The sequence below is a fragment of the Schistocerca piceifrons genome, chromosome 1, assembly GCF_021461385.2.
Source record: "Schistocerca piceifrons isolate TAMUIC-IGC-003096 chromosome 1, iqSchPice1.1, whole genome shotgun sequence".
NCBI classification, from domain to species: domain Eukaryota; kingdom Metazoa; phylum Arthropoda; class Insecta; order Orthoptera; family Acrididae; genus Schistocerca; species Schistocerca piceifrons.
Window position 1 is genome coordinate 364,834,915 of NC_060138.1, and position 17,906 is coordinate 364,852,820.

The 17,906-nt window shown below is 36.5% G+C and overlaps 1 protein-coding gene across 2 annotated transcripts in view; it reads right to left on the reverse strand.

Moving 5' to 3' along the window:
* Positions 1-1,064: 1,064 nt before the first annotated feature.
* The window catches only part of LOC124785711 (RNA-binding protein 4.1-like), an 85,751-nt gene continuing 68,909 nt past the window's right edge, over positions 1,065-17,906 (reverse strand). The window contains exons 7-8 of one of the 2 annotated variants that reach the window (XM_047254203.1): positions 1,555-1,656; positions 1,065-1,270 (exon numbers count right to left, since the gene is read on the reverse strand). In XM_047254203.1, the coding sequence (XP_047110159.1) occupies positions 1,587-1,656 (70 nt within the window). In that variant the 3' untranslated portion in view covers positions 1,065-1,270; positions 1,555-1,586. Of the gene's footprint in view, positions 1,271-1,507; positions 1,657-17,906 lie in introns of those variants that run through there. The other variant, XM_047254204.1, reaches the window with a different exon arrangement.

Here is a 17,906-nt window from a genome sequence, read left to right on the forward strand (position 1 = left end):
GAACTGAAGAGCGAAAACCTGAAAGGAAGAGCTAAATTGAAGCGTTTACCAAAAGATTTGTTAGTATTTTTGAAAAATTACAGAGAGAGTGACGTAGTTTATCCAGCTGTATCAACCCCTACAAGGAGAGTAATATGTTATTTGTGTGGCTCAAAAAAGAATATAAAAACAAAGTGAGAATGCGGTGAATGTGGAAGAAACGACTCTCTATGACATTCAACCACGTCAGTTACGTGCAATAATTGTTGTCAGCCTCAAAACGAAAATGAAATGGATATAGACTGATCAGCATTTTTCATCTGACAGAAATGTTTGTGACGTTTTCAATCAAAAATTCTTTTTTCAAAGCAAAATTAGCTTTTCTTGTGACGAGTTAAGACAGTGAATTATTCTAGTCTTCAGTATTACATAATGTAGTCCCAAAATATTACAATTAAAAAAAAATGTTCTTATATTTCATTTGGGTATTTGGTTTCCTTTTTGTATTCCATTGTATATTTTATTCTTAAATAAATAATTTTGATTACAAATGTGTTTGCAATATTGTGTGAGATATCCTAATGTCGATATTTTATGGAAATATGACCTTTAAAAACGGAAAACCTCAAGAGATTGATGAAAACTCTTGGGCGGTTGGGAGACCACCCGCGCGAGCGCTCACGTGACTATTTCTAGCACGAGCACATGAAGGTTAAGAATGACTAGTACAGTAGTGTTTTGCAGAATATGTTCTGTACACCTATGAGACAAATTCTGTTTATGCTTCACTATGTCAATTATCTGACGATCTCATGCAGAAGCAAAAGCCTGGAAGTTTGTAGAAATACACTCACAATAACATATTTTTCTTGCTTTGACTGGAGTGGGTCTGACAGTAAAACATCAGGAAAAGACACACTGAATGACATCTACTAAGATTATGTGTGGGGCCAATTTCATCTACTATTCTGAACATACAGCATAAACTGAGCTGTCATTTTCACATTCCCCTGCAGCATGGAGACATTGATCGCATAAAATTCCTTCACCAACAAGAATACTGAATTATTTAAATAAAACAAATCTTTAATGGTCATTAAGTTCATTTTCAATCACAACTCTAGATGATGGCTGTTTCTTTGTTTCGACAGCCACTTTCTTTTCTTACTTTTAAGTAGCAATGAAATCACATCAACTACTAATGAGATCTGCAAATAGTGAAAATTTGTGTTGCAACATCTTCTTACATATTTCAATTCAAGTTGCTTTCCAATGAACAGTTCCTGCATTCCTGTGCCATAAAATAGTGCAAGCCATATGTGTAAACAGATTACTTCATTCTATTGCATCAGTATATATAAAAACACTTAATGTGTTATAGTCAACAGACACTAATACTAAACTACTGCATAATATTTTTAGAAAAATTAGAAATAAAATTCAAGGGAATAATAAATATCCATGCACAACAACCAGAATTTTTAAGAATTCAACATCAAATTTTGATTTTGATTTTATGAGCTACAAAAAATAAAATAAGAAAGAACAGTAACTACCCAAAGACATAAATCATACCTTTTTAGGATGAATAACAAATTCATAACAAATCAGAGATGATGTTGATTCGGTGAAATAGTCAACACAGCAGCAGCTTGCCCACCATGACAGAGTACCAACCTGAAAATATATTGAAACTACCTCACAAAAGCATATGTACAACATTGTAATCTCTAAATATTTTGTATTGCATATCTAAATTCTACCCTAGAAAGTGAAAACAGATGAGTAGTGTAATAGGAAATGGAGATCAAATCGATAATGTAATACAAAACTAAGGCATAATTGTGTAGTATACTGCCTATTCAAGAGAAAACCTTTGTACTTATGAGAGTGACAATACACTTGCTTTTACAACTTTCAGGCATATTCAACTCCCTACACTTCATCTTCATTAACTTCTACTGCAGTATTCTGGGTAGTTTTCCTCAAGAACTTCAATGATTTGAAAAACTGACAACGATCATAATAATGAGTGCCAGACGCAAATTGAAGTTTCCAATATAAATCATATCATCTCAGGCTTTACAAACAGCTACTGGAACACGTTCAATAACTGCTGAATTTCTGGCAACTGGCTGCATTTATACGACGCAAAATCTTCTACTTATTTACTTTACTACTTCACACAGCAGTCATCGGTTATTGTACTCCTTATACACCTTTCAGTGTTGAACACTGGTGAAACCTCATTTCAATGCAAAAGTAAGTTTTAGGAAATTCTTAATTACAAGAGCAAATTTAAGACATCAGTCTTCTTTCAATACAATCAGACTGTATCGATGTTTAACCGCACCATAATCAATCGGATAGAATGGTCAGTGCTCTGAGAATGATTGGTCACACATGATTCATGATGCATTTAATAGAAAAGACACCTAGCAGGATAAAACTACAAACAAGTTACTTACCTGTGAATAGAAAACAAATAGTAATAAAAGTGATAAGATGAAGATTTAGACTTGCATATCCGAAAATAAAATTGAGATACTAGTCATTGTGAGCTATCTATGGGCTAATGACTCTTTTTATGACTATGAAACATGGCTAGCTACCATTCCAATAAGCCAAATCACTTGGGTGGCAGCACAGCAATATTTATCAGATGTTCAATTGGGTCTGAAGCAGAAATTTCTGGCCTCAAGATATATACGTACAGCATAGAAAATGAGAGTAAATTTTGGGAAAATGGAAAAGCCTCTGTTTACAGGGTAACAGTTGGTGGAAACTGTCAACTCAGTCTTCTCATACCTGGATAGTGTGGTGACAGTTTTCAGAACAAATGTTAAGGCTGTCCTTTTATAAGCCAGTGAAAGTTGGAAAATAGCCAAGATTGTAACATGACAGTTACAGAGCATCACAAATAGCTGTCTCTGGAACATCATGAATGTCTGGGGACCAGAAGAAATAAATAATTAGGAGCTCTGGACAAAAGCAAACCAAGCATGTATTGAAGATCACAACATGTGAGAAAGTAGAGGTGGATGGGGCACATATTGAGAAAGCCAGATGGAGCAACTGAGATAAAGGCACTAGAATGGAATCCTGAGGGAAGAAGGAAAAGATGCAGCCCCAGAGCTGAATGGAAGAAGAAGCATTTAACCATTAGAAACCACAACAACAGATACCCTCACCTACAGAAGCCAGAATAGTTACAGTTTCCGTCTCCAAACATGCAACTCCTCGAAGGAGGTCTTGCAGAAATTCTCTCTGCAATCAGGAGACATTGTTCACGGACAGATGACCCAATGTGTATCCCAGTTTCCACAGGTCACTGTCCAGATGTGCTATATTTATACTGACAAAGAATATTATGAACAAAGTCAAAATATAAACAGAAAAAAAATCTGACCTCTGACCGTAACTGGTGCTGATCATATTTCAGAGGTTTTAATTCCCATTAGAAAAATCATTTATGAAATATGAAGCTAACTAGAATAAATAAGGAGCTACATCCAACATCACACAGATTTTACTAGAGCAGCAAAAATCGATGATGACACAGACGACTTGAACTAAATTTTCAAAGCAACACAACACTATGTGAAGTTCCAACAACAATAACAAATAGCTACCACATTATCAAGAGAACTCAAACAGCAGAAAAATCACACGAGGAAATACTGGCGAAGGACAAGAGACCCACAAGAAAAGCACAAAGTGAAACAGCCCACTCACAAACTACAAAACTAACTTATGGAATGGGAATCTAAAATGCGGAAGACAGAATGAATGAGTTTAAATTCTAGGATCACGATGCATGGAAGATAGAAAAATGAGCATCATCCAAAGAGAGGTCTTGAATGCCCTTTGGGAACAGTCTTTGATGTCTTACGGCAGGCAAAATTCCTCATTGACACCTATGAGAAACAAAACACTCTGCCACAATATGCAGACTAAAGGATGAACAAATACAGCTTGAAGGTTATGTAAATTACTCAGTTATAGCAATCAGAATAATGCTGTCTTTATCCGCACCAAAGCCAAGTGTCCACAAAAATAAATGAATAAATAAAAAAAAAAAATTATCACGAAATGGAAAGGTGCACTACACCTAGCACGGATAAAATTTCACACTTACATTTGAAACCAGTTACCTAGAAAACAGATGGTGCTATTGACAAGAATAATCAACAGCTGTATGTCACTAAGCGACTTCCCAGCATCTTGCAAAGAAGTAAAACTTATCACCATCCCTAAACCACAAACGAATGTGAATATGACAACTAACAAACAATCAGTCAGCCTTCTTAAAACAATAGGTATGATTTTCAACAGAATACTTCAAGTTGAGTAGAGAAATCCCTCATCAAGGGTAGGATAATAAGAGCTAATCAATTTGGCTTCCCATAACACTTCTCACTGGAACTGAGGTTGTTGCGACTGACTGGGTGAATAGCAACAAACATGAAAATATCAAACTTGACAGTGGCAGTGTACCTCAATTGCGAAAAAGTCTATGATAGGGAGTGTGGCATGAGAACTTATAAGCAAGATAAGAAACAAAACATCAATTCCGGACACTTAGTAGGCAACTACCTGACCAAATGTTCCTTCATTGCCAAATTTAACAGAAAGAAAGCAAGAAGAGCAATAAGGTGATTAAACAAAGAATCAATACTCTCCCTGACACTGTTCAATATCTGTACAAACACCACCCCTTTAGCACTGCAAATAAACAAAGTTCAGTTCACTGATGAGACGATCTTCTACAGGCTGAACTCAGATGCCACTGAATAATTTTGGAGACAGTTCTGAGATATTTTCTGAGTAATTTAGAACAAGGAACCTGTGGTCTCTGGCAGCTCGTTACAGAGTAACTGCATTTAGTTTGATTTTTTACTTCCATTTATTTTTGTATCTGTACCTTACTGAAAATATTTGTCCAACAGTGCAAATGTCAACAGTATACTCTGTCATGTTTGGTAACAAAATTGGCTCCATTCACTCACAGTACTTGTGCTGACAACAGTAATGCCCACTTTACACTTTTCTAAGCTTGCATTCATTACTGCTCAGGCCTACTTTACACAGTGTTAGTTGTACATTAACAGTGGTCCACAGCCCTATGGATAGGTTTACTGACAAAAAGTCAACAGTTATGCAAATAATGGAAGAGCGACACAAAGCTAAGCTGAGCTGTTCCTGCAGTAACATCAACTTAGTCATAGCAACCACAATGAATCTTTCACTCTGCAGCGTAGTGTGTGTGGTTTTGAAACGTCCTGGCAGATTAAAACTATGTGTTGCGCTGGGGCTTCAACCCAAATCTTTGTGTTTTGCATGATGACCGGAAGGTATCCAAGAGGTAATGGTGAACATTACAAAACTTTTGCATCTGTCTGAAGGTTGTTACATTTCTCTGTGTTTTGGGTTGTACATTATACTGACTGAACATTTCAGTCTATTTTACTGTTGTGAAGCTATTTTTACAGAAACAAAGGTAATTACAGTAACAAACCAAATATTGTGATAATTCACAATTATATATAACTTTTACTTATCTTATAAGATCTTAAATATTATTTTTTAATTATCGTTTACTTTTATACTGCCACATTTCTGTACCACTGTGCACTGTTATATTACTGATTTGTATGTCAGATAACTGGTTTCTTATTATAATTATGTGTTTGATGAAAATCAACTTACATTGTATGTAAAATTTTGGACACTCTTGTCCTGAATTATCCATCACCAACAAGAATTTTGTAAAAGTTCTCAATAATTTTTTATTTCTATGTATTGTTTGTTTAAAATATATATAAATGACTAACTAATAAAAGCAGCTCTAGTGGATTATTATTACAAGAGTATGCATTTTGTATAATTTGTTGAGGCTGCAGAACAACATACACAAGAAACACTCTGAAATTTTGTTCCAAGAGGTTGGGTCATTCTGTATAGTAATGAGAGGTGGCAAATAGGGAATCAGGTGCCTTCAAAAGCAACTGGATGAATTTGAAGTGTGGTTAAGAGCAAACAAGATGACGCCCAACAAGGGAGACAACAACAATGTACTTCACCAAAGAGAGACCAATGATGGAAAAAGGAACTATCGCTTAATGTTCAAGAGCCAACAGCTACCATTGTGAAAGAAAGTAAGCTAACTGACAACAAACTAGGCTACACCAGTGGTTGAAAATAGTCTCCACCTCTGAATTGAAATAAAATGTGATCCAGCAGAATTAATTTTTCAGCTTGACATAACATACATGACAATGAAAACTCAAACTTCAAATGTACTCTAGTTCCCATCTTTTGGCCCTCTGTAATATTTCCTTGATGAAATGAAAGTTTGCAGCTTATTCTCCAATGCAAACCAATAATGCACATTAGCTTTTTCCAAATGATTCTTTTTGCAGTCTTCTCTATTAGATGCACTAATCACATAACTGGAGTTGAAATTTGTGTCATCACTGTAACGTATTTCCAAGTTTGTAGATGATTTTATTTTGATGTTACAATCAGTGAAGTCCAAATTTTACTCTTAAGTTAGAGAAAAACTGTGCCATGTCATGTAAATATTGTTAACTCATCTACAATGATTAATTTCCTAACACTAGAAGAAGAAAAATACAACACACACACACACACACACACACACACACACACACACACACACACACACACACACAGAGAGAGAGAGAGAGAGAGAGAGAGAGAGAGAGAGAGAGCAGGGGAGAGGGGATGAGCTAAGCCAAGGTGCCTGTAAGAGATTATTTCCTCCATTGATGGATGACTTGGTGCCTTAATACTGGCTATCAGAGGTATGACACACTGCACCTCAGTGCCACTTCTGCAGAATCTTTGTTGTGTTGACTTATTCATTTCTCTGAAATACACACCACTAAACTGTAAATGATACATTCCTCCTCATGTTTTACAGTAGGACAACAGTAATTAAATGATGGGACAATTTTCTCTGAGACTGGTATGAGACACATTAGAAGTCAGAGCATCTCTTATTCCTATCTTCACCTGTAATACTTACCATTGTGCAAGATTTTACAGATTTACAAATGAAGAGATCATGTAGCTGTGCAACAAAGTATCTAGATTGAAGAACCCACAATGAAAAATAAGTTTGGTGAGTAATTTTGATAACAGTTAAATAAATATGCCTTCAATGGAAAAGTTTCCTGACACACTTTGTACAGTCTTACCTCACGGTGGGCAAGTCACACTTCAAAATAGTGACGGAATATTTACATACGAAAACAAAAGCATCAGTTTCTCTCTTTCTTTTTTTTCCAAAGCCTCAATGACACATTAAATTATAACAGTCTGTCACTCCTCAACATGATTACTTCTCCCAATTCCAGCTATAAAATTTTACGTGTGAATGCAAGGCACAACACCTATACTGAAATCAACTGTGAAGTGCAGCTCTTTAAAACTGGATCTTCTCTGAACAATTTTTTTGGGAGTTACTTGCTGATGAAAGGATTTTTTAATTAAGAGGGTCCCATTTCTCAACAGTATCACAGACAGAAACTGTAAGTTGTACCCTCAAGCTTCTTCTGGGGGTAAGTCACTACTTTTTTTGCAAAACTGCTATCCTGACGATGCACCTACCCCTCTTTCTCAAACTGAGTCAGCATTGTTTGAGGAATCCTTCACAGATATGAGTGTGCTTGTGTGGTCCACCAGTTCTTCCGGCATTATATTCTATTGGGCATATAAACAGGTGTAAAAACATATAGACATAAGTAACATATCATTAAACTGCAGTACATTTTGAGCTTTCACCCTTTTTAGAGTCACTATGGTGTGTGTGGATTTATACCAAAAAGGAAGGAATGCTTGAAAGTTCGTGCAATTTTCCGGTTGGTAATATACGCTTAATGACCACTTATTGATCATCTGCAGGTGAGTGGTTGTCTTTTCTCATTGTGTTCATTGTTTAATCCTAAAATTCCATTTTCATAACAAATATGAAACATAAAAGTGGGCTCCAAGCACTAGATAACAAATTCTGCATTTAGACCACTGCATAATAACAATGTAATTCCATTATCAAAAGCGAGGAAAATTTCACTTGCTCCAGTGTGAACACCAACCTTAAATACATGCAGATTGATGCACATTAACAAGAGGACAAAAATAGTATTTCATGATAGAATCAATGATAAACCCATTGACTCTTATCCACTGATTAAATAGCTACGGACAGCACTATTAAACAATGTGAAGTAGTATGGCTGTGGAAAAGGGAAACAGACAATTTACATTTTTGAAGTAAATCCTGGGAATTTGTAATGCGAAGGATTCCACATATATGATACTCAAGCGTCTATTCTTCAGTACTTGTGAGTTTCCTTATTTTAATTCAACATAAAATAATTCTGAGGTGTGCTGTTGGAATCATAACCAAACGTGTAAACTGTCCCACCTTATTACATTGTTTTGTGTTTCTCTAATGTCCCATATTTTATGCCTTGATATTTAATCACTGTGACTGAATCCACTAGCAGATGATAAATATTGCAATAAAATACTAACAGGGGCTTCTCTCATATTCCGTTACTTTGCCTCCAATTCCCCACATTAAGGCAAACTGACACTGATTAGACCAAGTGGATATATGAGCTAAGTTATTATGCAACTGATGAATCATGATGTACTTTTATACGTAACTATGTTTCCTGCAAGTAACTTATATGCATATTCGCACTGCCTGACTTTTTATGTTTTATTTTTTTGAGAAGCATTAGAATCCCATGTCTAAGCATTAGAGTAACCCAATCAGTGAAAAGGCTATGCCTTTTCAAATTATACTATTCACCAATTGCAACTTAACAATTACGCAAATATTCTGAGAACGCGTGTGCAGTTATGTTCCATGCATCGAGACTTATTTACAGTGAGTGATTATTATTTTCTGTGCAGTAACAGGAATTTGCACATTCAGGATAAACTTTTTACGATAATATCCTGTTGCGTTATTGCATTTAGTTGGAGTCACAAATGATGGCAGTCGTCTTTTGGCTTTTTCTGCACACCTACGTCACATGACATCAAATGAGTGTTCAATATGTTCTGAGCACTCTGCTGTGAATGCCATACTAATGCAAACATTAAATGTGATCGTAAGCAAGTTGTTTAATGAATTCTGATTCCATTTGTTGCGAGTTGTCACTGCTGATTGTGGTGGTAAGATAAATTCTGCTTAAGTAAGCGAGAGACATAATTTGCAGGATATACACTTTCTTCAAGCGGAAAGCACGAGCATGCACGTAGCGCAACTGTCACTTGGAATCATCAACAATGCATCCCCATCCACGCTTCTACATGAGCGAACCACCATTGTTTGTGGGTCAATCTATAGTACTTTGTCCAAACTCCGTTCTTCCTATTTTTTCAAAAAATTCTTTTAGGCACTGATTTTGTTAGGATTCGTAGTTCTTGCAGTGAAATTGTGGCCCACTCCTCTTGTATCGCTCTTTTCAGCTCCAATATGACCACGAATTGCCTTCCATTGTGATAAACACACCCTTTGCAAATATTCCTAAAAGGTTTTCGACAGGATCCAAATCTGGCATATGTGCAGGATAGGCCAAGACATCGATATCTGTATCTCCAAACCACTTTTTGGTTGTAGCAGTAACATGCGCAGATGCAACATCTTGTTGAAACATTAGACTTTCGCCTAATAGGTCCTCATACATTCCATCAGTTCTGTCTCTAACATCTTAGTGTACATGTTAAAAGTTCATTCTAGTGATCAGCCACACAACAGATGATTTACCTTAGGCATAGAAGGCTACCCAAATCATAACACTCACACTACCACAAGTTCTGCTCATTCTTACCTGCTGCTCTGTTCTCAGACCATGCAAATAACAATGAAATCCCTCTGGCCCATCTACATTAAACCTTTTCTCATCACTGAAGTACCTTTATCCCATTCTGAAGCCCACAGCGTATGTTTTTCAGCAAACTCCATGTTTTTATGTTTGGTGTTAAGAGCAGCTTCTGGCAGTCATTTCTTGAATGAAAGACGTTTTTCGTAAGACAAAACTTGTCATACGTGTCTGGCAGCTATCAGAAACTGTAATTCAGCAACGTACTGAAAAGAATACCGGCTTTTGCCCCTTGCTTTGCGCAAAAGTAACTGTTGCGATGTCGCAGATAATTTTCTATGTTAGTCATATTTTCCACTCTGCTCATATTGTGTGCCCAATCTAACGAAATTATTGATCACTGCACTTGAACTGTTCAACTTCTGGTGGTTTGACGATTAGAGTGTCCCACTTCCTTGTATGCACCAATTTTTACTTTTTCATCAATGGTAAATGTTTTTGCATGGCACCATCACACACATGGTCTATATACACGACACACACTGTCACTAATGGTGTCTTGTTTGAATCATTGGATGTGTCATATACTGGTTAACTGCCATCAAATGCAATACAATTTGACTGCATTTGTTGATACACTGGATCTCATACTATTGCATATACAATGTGCAGAACTATTCCATCCAACAATGTTAATTTTCCTTCAAATATCCATTCCTCAATACTGATTTCCATTACTGTATATTTAATTTTACAGTACAATTCTTTTAAACTGGCTATTATTAACCAAGAACAACATTAAAGAAATAAATGTATTCATATATAACAGGATCCAAAAGAAATACTACATCTACATACATACTCCGCAAGCCACCATACAGTGCATGGCAGAGGGTACCTTGTACCTCTACTAATCATACCCTTTCCTGTTCTTTTCTGCAAACAGAGTGTGTTATTAGCGTTTTAATTTTTGGTAAATAAATATTAAGTAATTTCAGTTGCATTGTCTTCGATAATCATCTCCTATGACAGCAAGGAATTGTTAGAAGTATGTTCATATTCTTGGATGGATGTCAACAGATTAAGCGTTACTTCTAACCATACAGACTTTTTCCGTTAGCTTACCAACGCAGTTGATCTGTAGTTAGTAGCCACGAACATATATTTGTGACATGTATCAAACATTATTGATAGTCAAATACAATGACTTTAGTCTAAGAACACTATTTCACTATTAACCATTTACAAGTTTATTCAAGTAGTAGTCTAATTCAAATCCTATATCTCATTCGCAAAGAAAAATTTTAAAAGCATTTTAACTCCCTCGGAAGGTCACATATGTAACTAAGTAGAGGTATGGTGCATATGTGTACCTTAGCAAATGCCATATTTGCTTTTCTCCAAATTTTGAGTTCAGTTTTGTTTCTATTGTTCAGTCTGTTAACATGATTGTTAGATTTCAGCTTAATGAAAATAAAAACTACAGCTGTACAATTGGGGCACCACTACTGTAGTAATATTTCACTTATTTAACTTAAATTGTATGATTTCTTGTTATCGGTCTTCTAATCATTATAGGAAATTACACCAGGATACATTCTTTAACTCTGTCAAAATTTAATTCATAAGATATTCAAGATAGCATGAATTAGAACATGAAAGAATTAAATTTTCATCACAGTTTTCCTGTAACCCTTTTCTTCCATTCATTATTAGAGCTACTCCTTCGTTAACTCCATTTGATTTTGTGTTGATAAACCTGTTTTCACCAGACCAGAAATCTTGCTATTGCACTTCACTAATTCTCATTATATCTAACTACAACCCATCCAGTTTCCTTTTCGAGTTCGCTAACCCACCTGCACGACTGGGGGATCTAACATATTCCACATTTCAGACCACTAAGTTCCAGATACGTTTTTATCTGATGATATACTCCTGAGAAGTCCTCACCACAAGATCCGAATAGGGGACTATTTTACACAAGAGTGCAGTCTTCCTTAAACCATACAGTAGAACTATATTTCCTCGGGAAATATAAAACTGCAGTTTCCCCTCATTTTCTGCCATCCACAGTACCAACACAGCACCACCATGTTGTGTTACAAGGCCACAACTGTGAATCATCCAGACTAACAGTCTACAACTACTGAAGTGGCAACTGCACCATATACTTCCCTTTAACACCCTTTCGACGTAATAGCATCAACGGTTGGGCTATCGTTATTTCTGAGGCACAAGCTAATTCATTGCAACAGGGTCCATGGTTCATGGCTATAGAAACATAATGATCTTAATTACCTTTCCTTTGTTTACATAAAAATATTTCTACTGTATTAGACATTGCAATAATCTAATTTGATCATAATTTATACATAACCACATACATGAAAATAACATTAGAATACTTTCAAAAATAATAGTAATTAAAAAGTAATTGTAATTCAGAAAAGGTAATTAAATGTGTTAATAATGGGTTGAAGTATCCTTAGTCACCAGAGGCTTGTGGGATCTATAATTAGATACCTGCTAGGATGTATAGCACAGAAATATTAAGGCAGAACAAGACTCTGTAAAGCAAATAAGGATAGTTTGTAGCTTGATGATAACATGCCTTCACAAAGAAGGAACAATAAACATTATTCTTTCATAACAAAAATATGAAAAGTTGCAATACTACATACAATTTCTGATGTTACTGCAAAGAGTATTCATGCCATAAATGTTCGGCTCACTTAAAAATGAGGATGTAGTGGTTAAACTGTATTATCACTCAAATATCATGAAAAAGTAGTCTTTAGCATTAGCACCAAGCTTCAGAGAAAACATCTGTCCCCCTGCACGTGTAGAACCAAGTCATATTATAATAGTTGCAGGATATTTTCAATCACCCCACAACTGAATTTAAAAATTGTAACTTACAACTGACAAAATCTCCTTTAAGTTGTTCACGGAAACAGAGATCAGCAATCATGATGCAATTGTGACAACAATGGGAATCAAGATAGAAAGGACAAAATCTGATTAAGTATTTTGTGTTGGTGGTATGATGTGTAAGTTAGGGCCTGAAACTGTACAAGAGGTGTGAACATTAAGTTTTTTGGAAAGTTGGATTAGGAAAGATATGCACTGTGAACAGTACACCAAAATCAAATCGGCACAGGTGGAAGAGACATTTCAAAAGCAGAAATTACTCTTAACAGAATTCAGAAAGCAACTAATGATGGACTCTATAAAGCAGAGACATGGATACTGAGAAAGCAGAATGGGAGGAGAATTGAAGCTCGTGAAATGTGGAGGAGAATTGAAGCTTGTGAAATGTTGGTTTGGCAGAGAATGGAGCAGATCAGCTGAATTGATGAAGTCAGGAATAAGGCAGCACTGAGAACAGTCGCAGAAGATCAGAGGACGTTGCTGATAGTGAAGAATGAGAAGCTACACTGGTCATCATTTGACTCGAGACTGCCTTCTAATAGAGGGAATTGAAAGGTTTATTCCGGGAATGAGAGTGAAAGGCAGAAGAATTTGCCAGATGTTGGGTGAATTCAGTAGACTGCAAGTAGGTTATCAAAGAATGAAGAAGAAAGGACAAAGAAATATAGAGAACTATGAAATCTAAAAGCATCACAAGACAGTTAACCAAATTATGATTACGATCCATCAAGTCATCACCAATTCCTGGTGACATTATGAATGATGCCCCTACACATGTTGCATTGGTCCTATTTCTTCCAGGATCATTCCAGTGCTTTTTTATGTGCTCTACCCCTTCTGCTTGGTTGTCCTCTGTTCCACTGATCTTTTGTTCTCCCAAGCATCAGCGTTTCCTAGCAAGTCTTCTGCAGTCACGATATGCCTTAAGTACCTTTGTTTCATTTGTGGTATTTTGGCCCCTAAATATATTTTATTTTTTCCAGCACAGTTTTATTTTTTCAGTCCATGAAATCCTCAGGATCCTTCTCCAGAACCAGATTTCAAAAGAATCCATTATCTTCCCATGATTCAGACATGCAAAACTATGGGGAAAAAATCGAAGTTTCAGCCATTTTTATTTTGTTCAAAGACGACAGTTTCCTTCCCTTTAGCCATATGCCTAATTTAATTGCAGTGGCTTTCTTATATTCTCAGTGCAGGAGCTGCTTTTGTTAATGTAGATCCTAAATACACATTTTTATCAACTTACTCAATGCTTTCCTCATTGATCACCAATTTAATCTTAATTCCTATTGTTAATGATGCTGTTTTCTTCAAATTTAGCCTCAGAACAACTTTTTCTCTTTCTTTTCATATTCTTCCCAGCACACTTTTAATACCTTCTTCACTGCCTGCTATTAAGTACTACGTCACATGCGCATCTCCATATCTGTTAGACCTGAAGTTCACATTACGTATTCACCATAAAAAGAAAAAATAGTGACAGTATGCATCCTTATCTGATTCCTTTTCCCAACAGAAAGTTTCTGTATATTATTGCTGTATTACTAACGTTGCTTCTTGGTTTTTGTAGAGATTTCTGATTGGTTGTACAAGGTGCTTTGATATTCCAGTAAAGCCTATTCCAGTACTTCCTACATTTTTAGTGTCTTATTGTTAAATGCTTTGCTGCAGTCTCTGAAGCACATAAATAAGTGGGCTCATAACCCAAACCTACGTTGTGCAGTAACATTAGTAATAAAATTGTGAAACAAGGCAGAAAACAATGTTTGCTTAGTTATCATAAAAAAGTCGTTATATTAAGAGTCTGTCTCAGTTGCAAAGTTGTATCTGCAGATCTAAGTAGTTAAGTACACCACATTTATCTGTCAATTCTTAGGTAAATTCCATTTTGGGATGCAGTTTATTGAAGCCTTCTACTAACACTTTGACTTCTTCCCTTGATCTACTGAAGATAATAAACAAGTCATTGGCATATCGACACTAAAAAAGGACTTGTTTGGAATTCTCTCTGTTATTTTTAAAACACCTGCATTCAAGATTGTCAACAAAAACATCAAATAGGAAACCTGCCAACGAACTACCCATAGCCAAGCTGCTGGTTTGTCTACAGCATTTGTTGTTAAATGAGAAGTAGGTGAAAGGATAGAATAAATTTCATTGGTTTCGTCTCGTGTAAGTCAGCTGTATTGCATAATATTAGGGTGACTTATTACTGACTGGAACATTGGTGTATGGTGTTTTTTATTTATTTACATCAAATGATAGTGGAAGTCAATTTTTTGGAAAGACGCGGTACTAGTGAGTGAACCAACTAACTCCTTCTGATTACATACTGTGAAGTTCTCCTTAAACACAAAATTTTCCTGCAAAAGTCTCAAGACTTATTTTGAGATTGGTTGACCCACATTATCAGTATCATTTTATATGGGGAGTATCAGGTAATTCTCTTTACGAGTTTTAATTTGGGCAAACAACTATGAGGCTTTAGGGTTCATTATTTTCACTTATGCAATCATATCAGGACAGATTATGTTCATGACTTATCCAAACAAATTTAACTTTTACCAATACTAATGCCTTCTGTTGATGTACTGCCCCATTAGCATGGGCAACACAGTTTTTCTCTGCACCGTAGTTTCAATGTGACCATCTATTGCACCATTTAGTCACCTGATATCTCTGTCATTCGATGTACATGTGGCTCTGTGCTGTGCTTCACCTGGCAGCTCTGACTATTTTAAAGTATTTTCCATTACTTTATTAGTGTCCCTTCCTCCACTTTATGTTTGCTTTCATACAGTTATCCTCAGTTTTTATCCTTTTAAGTTTATACATTTGGTTTTTTTTTTAAGATAATTTTTAAAAGTTTAGCAAAGCTTAGAACCATGCTAATTAACTTGTAATTTTATGTAATTACTTTCTTGCTTTTGTTTTAAAAAATCTGAGGAAGCCTTGACCAGGTGACATGCATTATTTGTAATAAAAATAACTTTCCAAGCAGACTGTCTCTTTACAAAATTATAGAGACCAGCTGCTGTACCAATAAACCCATTATAGAATCCATGATCCATCTTATGCATGGTATTTAGTCCCTGGAGTCTCCACCCTTTCTGGTTACCAGCCACTACTGACGTGATTATGTGTAAAAACTGCATGATACACCTTGGTGTCGTCTTTGTTTACATTTTTGAGATGTGGAGTTGTAAACGAAATGTATATTGCAGTGCACAGTCAGAGTGCCCCTCATGACAGCTGTTTGCAGAACGTCAGTTGTGTTGTACGAGTGCTGATGGTAACATGGAACATCACAATAACGAGGAGTATCCAGATAAGCATTTCATGTACGGTACAGCTAACAGCAATGTGTGGAAGGCTGCACATTCATACCAAGAAGCACACACTGCACGAACAGAATGTTTACAAGGGTCCATCAATGCCTCCGAAAAACTGGGAGTTTCGCACATGCTTTGCGAGCAGGTAGCCTGCACGAATTATACCTGTGCTTGAAGATGTGACACTGGAGACAGGCGAACACTTCCAGGAAACCCGACAAGAAGACTTGCTACACAAATTACTGGAATGCGCCACAGTATTGTTTGGAGAATAATCCATCGTGATGCAATGTACTCATTCCACCTCCCATTAAGTTGAGTGTCTTAGTGAAGGAGGACTTTCGTCCTTCACTAATGTTTCGTCAGCTGATGCAACAACACACTTTAGGCAACTCTATATTTAACAATAACATTTTATTTACAAATGAAGCAAGGTTCAATTGTCAAGGTGTGTTTAACTATCACAATTCTCATGTTTATGAATTAATTCTCTAGGCTCCAATCCACATTCTGTGCACGAAGTCTCCTCAGCGATGTTTCTAACTGTGCATGTTGTTAGGAGTGCTAGATGACTGTTTTATTGGACAGTACATGTTACCAGTCCGACTCAATGGACAGAATTATCTACGATTTCTGCAGCACCATCTTTCAGGACCGCATGAGGCTGTCCCGTTAGATCAACGCCAGAGGATGTGGTACATGCACGATGAAGCACTGGCATATTTTGCTGTTATGACGAGATGACACCCAACACACCGATACGGCCAAAGATGGATTGGGTAAAGAGGACCTATGCCATGGTTTCACCTGATCTGAACTCCATGGATTTCTGTGTTTAGGGCCCCCTTTGGATGTAGTGTATGCCACTATGGTTAACACAATTAGGTATTGGAGCAGAGATGTGTCAATGCTTGTACAAGAATTTCAAAATGATCAAGGCAAGTTTGAAAGGATTCAAAACTCAATGTGGTGACAGGTACAGTGCCATATCCAGATACAAGGACGACACTAAGAATACCTTCTTTACATATGAGTACTGTCTTCTACATTGTCGTGATAATTCAAGGAACATTCATTCTACCAAGTAATCTCTAACAACTTTACTTAATGCTATACAGTATTGTTACCTTTTCCTAACTGGGATGATGCTTACACAGAATGAGGTCAGTGGTGTCTGGTAACCACAAAGTCGCAATTATCTCGCAAATGGTTCCTTTGCAGACTTATGTTTACTGACACTTCTTTGCTTCTAGTATCATGTACTTTCAACTACTTGCATCTGTTAACAGACACTGGTGTTCATGGCCTACCTCTAACAGAGAGGACATGCCGGTAAGTCTGCAGTACAATCTACATTATTTGTAGAGCTGCTGAAGTTTACTCAGGCACACCCCTCCAATGTCCAAGAGAGTGCCCGAGTAACAAGTAGTAGATGATCTGATGGTTGATGCCACTGTACAAGCTATGCTTGCTGCCCACTACCCTGCATGGGTTCTACGAAGTATGTAAGCAGCTGTAACAGAGGCAACATTCTCAAGAATCTACTGAAGTGAATTAGTCAGCATGTTTCCAGGCTGCATGCAGCATCCATTGGTCTTGCTACGGCCTTAGAGAAGAAGATTCAATTGTAAGACTTAAACCAAATAAATGTATGTCTTGCCAAATCTGTTTCATTTAAACATGGAGCACCAACTGGCCTTAAACCACTGCACTCCACATCTTGCCATCCTGTGATCCTAAGGGTCTCGACCTAGGCCCTTACTGGATTCACAAAGTAAAACATATATGTATGTCT